Source organism: Leiobunum rupestre, chromosome 11 (genome assembly GCF_980474605.1).
Source record: "Leiobunum rupestre chromosome 11, qqLeiRupe1.1.hap1, whole genome shotgun sequence".
In the NCBI taxonomy this organism is placed as follows: Eukaryota; Metazoa; Arthropoda; class Arachnida; order Opiliones; family Sclerosomatidae; genus Leiobunum; species Leiobunum rupestre.
The window spans coordinates 42,710,491-42,715,954 of record NC_143394.1 but is presented as its reverse complement, the minus strand read 5'-3'; the positions used below and the strand labels follow the sequence as shown (position 1 = coordinate 42,715,954).

At 41.2% G+C, this 5,464-nt stretch overlaps 1 protein-coding gene across 2 annotated transcripts; it reads left to right on the top strand.

The window, feature by feature from the left end:
* The first annotated feature begins 3,996 nt into the window (after window positions 1-3,996).
* Window positions 3,997-4,829, top strand: LOC149922902 (uncharacterized). 2 transcript variants are annotated; one of them, XM_090163577.1, is made up of 2 exons: window positions 3,997-4,359; window positions 4,511-4,829. In XM_090163577.1, the coding sequence occupies exons 1-2, from the start codon at window positions 4,152-4,154 to the stop codon at window positions 4,741-4,743; spliced, it is 441 nt and encodes a 146-aa protein (XP_090019703.1). In that variant the 5' UTR covers window positions 3,997-4,151; the 3' UTR covers window positions 4,744-4,829. The 2 variants fall into 2 exon arrangements, with proteins under 2 accessions (XP_090019703.1, XP_090019702.1); XM_090163576.1 differs by having other exon boundaries at window positions 4,024-4,359; window positions 4,463-4,829.
* The last annotated feature ends 635 nt before the right edge of the window (window positions 4,830-5,464 follow it).

Sequence of the window (5,464 nt, the reverse complement as noted above, 5' to 3'; positions counted from 1 at the left end):
GGCGGCTTAAGAAGGCTGGGTCCCCGGGGCGGCGGCAGTGTTTTGTGACACCCCCCAGGACCGTGCAGAAGTTTTCACGTCCGTCTTCTTCAAGTTTAATCGTTCTGATTTGCACCCCCCCCCCTCGAGCTTCTCCGATGGCACCCCTGGCTACCCCTGGCTACCCCCCCCCCCTTACGCCGCCACTGCAAGTTATTTTACACTCTTTCATCCATTTTACTTCATAAACAGTAGGAAGTTAATCCTTTTTAACTTTATTTTCAGTCCTTTTTAGGCCCTTATTTTTTTTATTATTCAATATATTAACCATTAACATGGAAAGATTAGGCTGGTTTTCGCTCGGGGGAAATAGCCGAATGAGCGTCCCTGAAGTCGTTGAACGAAGGGAGTTGATCACGTAAAGTATCATTTAATACTTTCAGCTTTTGATATACACATAGCAAAAATTCTTTAGGGCCGATATTTGGGTTATCAAAGTTTGACGCCTTAATCAATATCGCCTATATTTAAAATATTTTATAAAATTTTTAAATTAAATATTCCTGGTGATTGAAATTTCTTCGCATTAAGTTATTTTAAATAAAATATTAAAAAAAGAAATAACGTAGTATTCAAATACTAGTCTCGAAATTGGTCCATATAATTTTTTATCCGTTTAAGGGAATTAAATGGGTATTCAAAAGTACTAAATGTTAGAACATAACGTTTTTATACCTTTACCACCAGGACTGGAAAAGGTTTATTCTTAAGGCTTTTTTCCCTTTCAATACCCCAAAAGGTATTGTATTGAACATGAAAGAGTAAAATGGGTCTAAAATAATTGATTAGACCCTTTTTTGTAACCAAATGGTTTGAAATAAATAAGTCCAATTTTGGTAGTTTTATAAACCTTTATTTTTAACAGTGTAGGCAGTGAAAAACTTGTTAACGCTACTGTCGAAGCGTTAAGTTCCGTATTAACCCATAGCAGGTCCCCTAGGTGACGAGCCTCTTTGGGCCCCTCAACCCCATCGCCCTTGTGATGCATGGGCCTCTGCTTGGTCCCAACTCTTGGTGAGCCCCTATGCTTCAGCCAAGTAAGTCTTATGGATAGTGCGGCACTGGAAGCGTCATGTATGCATCGACAAACTACGATGTATGAATCTTAGACCCTGAAAATTCCTTAAGAAGTCTGTGAAGTAAGCCGTTACTAAAATTTAGTAATTCCACCTTTGGAATACTTTTTTCTTGAAAGGTTTTAAATGGATTTAAGAAAATTTATAACAATAATTAATAGAGTGTAGTAAATTTAACTGCCATTAATGTATGTTTTTGCTATAACGAACAACAATTAACTATGTTATAACCCTAAGTACCACCTTAGGCCCAATTCGGCAAGCGACTTTTAATGCCTTTAATTCAGGTGGCTATATCCTAAGTGTGTTTGCTAATCTAAAGCTGTACTCAGTGGCGCTTAAGAAGGCTGGGTCCCCGGGGCGGCGGCAGTGTTTTGTGACACCCCCAGGACCGTGCAGAAGTTTTCACGGGTCCGTCTTCTTCAAGTTTAATCGTTCCAGCTTGCAAAAAAACCCTGGCACTGTTGTTGAAAAAGGGGATGCTCGCGAAAACCATTTCTTTCGTAAAATAGACAAAATCCGATATACGCCAGGAAGAACCTGGCACTGCAGCTTATGGCTCCGGTTTTACGCTGTTATAGCGACGCCTCGTCCCATTTCTTGATTTTATGTCTCTGGAACGGAATACATAACATTTTTCATATTTAAAAAAATTAGTTTTTATAAAAACGTTACATTTTACATAAATATCTCGCGTAAAAATTAAATTTCATTCGTATAATTTTGTTGTTTTATTATCGTTACTGCATTTTTCAAAGGGTAATTATGAAGTAGTTAGAAATTGGAAACATTTGGTATTTGTGAAGTCGCCATTAATAATACTTTCGATTTCGTTAAAAAGATAACTTCATCTGAATAGATAAAACAAATGAATATATTTGTATAAAAAATTTAGACATGACGTAAATAATCTTAGCGCATGGGCACGCGCCTTTTACACGCGCTAAATAGATGGCGTCATCTGAATTTATCTTACGTCACAAGACATAGCTTTATTAGTTGTGTGTTTCGAGACACTCCACCCCAGTACGCCCTAAACCCCTTTTTCCCATGGGATAATTTCCGTGCCACCCTTTTTCTCATAGTCGAACCACCGCAGTAAGGCACCCTCCCTTTTTTCCATGTGATAATTACCGGGGTACCCCCAGTAAAGCCCTTCCTCCCCCTTTTCCCCATGTGATAATTACCGTGGTACCCACTTCCCCCTTTTTCCCATGTGATAATTACCGTGGTACCCACCTCCCCCTTTTTTCCATGTGATAATTACCGTGGTACCCACCTCCCCCTTTTCCCCATGTGATAATTACCGTGGTCCCCACCTCCCCCTTTAACCCATGCGAGAATTTCCGTGGCACCCTTTTCCCCATAGTAGAACCACCCCAGTAAGGCCCTTCCTCCCCCTTTTCCCCAAGACGCGTCAGTGCGATGATTTCATCGCAATTTTTAGGGCGTATTCCAATTTTACTGGCGTACGATATCGTACCATTCGGTGACTCTCCCTTTAAGGGGGCTGGTCGGAGGGGGCGGAAATTAACGGCACTGCGTGCGCGTCAAAGAGTTCTATCGAATAAGACAAACTTGTTTTTTTCGGTCACTCTCCCTTTAAGGGGGCTGGTCGGAGGGGGCGGAAAAATCGAATGAGACTAACTTTCTTTTTCGTTCACTCTCCCTTTAAGGGGCTGGTCGGAGGGAGTGGGAAAAGGGAGACCAACGGCGTCAAAGAGTTCTATCGAATCAGACCAGCTTGTTTTTTCGGTCAATCTCCCTTTAAGGGGGCTGGTCGGAAGGGGCGGAAATTAACGGCACGCGAGAGGCGCGGAAAAAGAGTTCTATCGAATGCGAGCGATCGAATGAGACCAACCCGCCCACCCTCAGGAGACCCGGGTTTAATTCAAACTTCCCGCCAAACTACCTGCTCGATGAAATATTCAAACAAAAAACGCACCGAAACTTTCGGACAAGAGCGACATCTCTGGACCAACTACACAAACCATAAAAGTGTTCAACGCCTGCCAACTTTTATCTTTCTGTATATATATTTTTTCTTTTTCTTTTGTTTTTTGAGTATCTGTATCAGGGTGTGTATGGTGCGAAGACCTAGTTGTCATGTGCACCAAAATAAGGTTTATTATTTTTGAAAAAAAAAAGTGTTCAACGCTAAAAGTTCAAGCGAGAGTGTTGTAGAGGACGGCGTGGCTCACTTGATTAAGGCGTCGGTTTTGGAGACTACGCGGTCAGAAATCTCGGTTCAAATCCCGGGGTCGTCAATATCAGAATTAATTTTTCGCAGCTCCATCTACCGTGTCGTCGCTTTCCACGACTAACAACAAACAAACACTTAACGACATTCCGTCTATAGCAATAGTGTCAATTCGAATATATATTCGATGTGAGACTAAAAATCAGAGACGGAAATATGGTTGTCCGCAAATCCCCAGTCCGATCCGCAGACCACACCGTCAGCGGCATCTCGCTTTTCAGGGGCGAGCGAGAAAACCACCGGGCGAAACGAAAAGGCCTTAGAGATTTATTATATAGTATAGATGCAAATGTAAGTCACTTTAAAACCTCAAAAATGTCCAAAGATTCAATAAATTTAACTTGGATAAAGTAAAAAATACAAAATAAGATAACCAATACGGGCCTGGACTTCAATAAAAATGGCATTTTAATGATCCTTAAACAGAACAAAAATTGTCTTTCATCTATTTTCTCCTTTGTTTTTTATTTATTTAGTAAATTACTGTTGTAAGGTATACATAGGTTTAGTAGTGACAAACCAAAGTTATACATTATAAAGAAATTGTATGGTTTACTTAAATTTCACTTGTTAGTTAATCGGCGTTTCAAGGTTACGCTGGATCATTCCAGGCGCATAGCGACGACTACGCGCGTGAATTACGAATTGGGCGCGAGATAATTTGTGAAATTTCAAAGCAATCTTAAAAAGGCTTATAAACCGTCTCAAAATTCGAAGCATCAGTTCATTCGAAACTCGATCAAAATTTCTAAAGTTTAAAAATTGAAAACACGAAGATGGATACAGTCGAGCCCCACGTTTTGAAAAATATTCAACCTTCAGTAAAATATTTGGAGTGGTGGCCGAGAAAATTTCAAAACATCTCTGGACCTATAGCGTCAGCTATTGGTCTCATCATTGCCAGTTTATTCGCGTGTTTCAGCTGCCTTTGGTCAGGAAGAACCCCAAAGGTACAAGAACCTGAGGAACGAGACGATGGCCCAGGTAATCTCATTCATTCGTGGATAGCGGTGTCGTTACGAAATTGGCAACGCCTCTGTCGAAATGCCATCTTCGTAACCACAATGACATTAAATGTAATTCTTAGATGATGACTCTTTATCGAATTCCGACTCGATGGATACCTTATTGTCAGACTCTATGGTGCCTACGGAATGGACTGGTTCATCCATCGACACTGATGTCAATGATTTCGGCTCCGTAACCGACAACGAAGACGAGAGCGACTCGTCCAATAACACTCTGGCAGGTGGGGATGGCGACGACCCGTTTTTCCGTTCATCTTCGGGGGTACAAGGACTACAAGACGTCTGGAGATGGCTGGAGACGGTTGAAGCGAACGCGGAAGAAACTGATGAATCCATTTAAATAAATTGTTTCGTCGAAAATGACTTTGCTATTCGCTTAAAGACGCTCAAAATTTTAATACCTAATAAACCCAAAATTAAATATTAGTCAGAGTTATTCAAGTAAAGTTTTGTTAGTAAAGAGGGTAAGAGTGTAGGGGGCGTACTTGCAGACGTTCCTTAGCGCGTACAGGTTGCACATTCTACACGTTTTTTGACGGTTTTCCGGTGCTGGCTTCATCTGTTTACTAATAGGGACTTTGCATGACGGCACGCCGTAACGTACCCATAGATATAAGAAACGTATATAAAGGTCTAGATAAAATATTTCAAAGGGAGTGAATACGGAGGTGACAGCTAGCAGGAACGCGTAATTTCTGCAGGCTATCCTTAAGAGGCGCTATCTATCGGTAAGAAAGCTCGTGCTGTCGTCGCGAGAGCCATTGTCTCCTGCTTAAAAATTATACTAAAAGTCACCAACAGATGGTGTCTAAAGACTACGGCCTGCGGAAAGGTCAAGCACTTTGTACTAAAATGCTAAGAGAGCTCGCGCTCTTGGTCACGTGCCTTCCTCGGTGTCTGCTAGGTGTCAATTCCGTATTTTATGTTAGGCTTAGACGCCCCGAAATTTATCTAGACCTTTATATACATTTCTTATATCTATGAACGTACCTTTGGTTATGGCAGCCATGCTGGTAGGCTTTTTTTCCAATTAGTAAAAGCGTGGATGACGTATTATCTAC

Coding starts and splice junctions, on each gene's coding strand:
- LOC149922902 (XM_090163576.1), top strand. CDS start 4,152: ATGGATACAGTCGAGCCCCACGTTTTGAAAAATATTCAACCTTCAGTA. Junction 4,360..4,462: donor GGAACGAGACGATGGCCCAG/GTAATCTCATTC, acceptor TGTAATTCTTAG/ATGATGACTCTTTATCGAAT.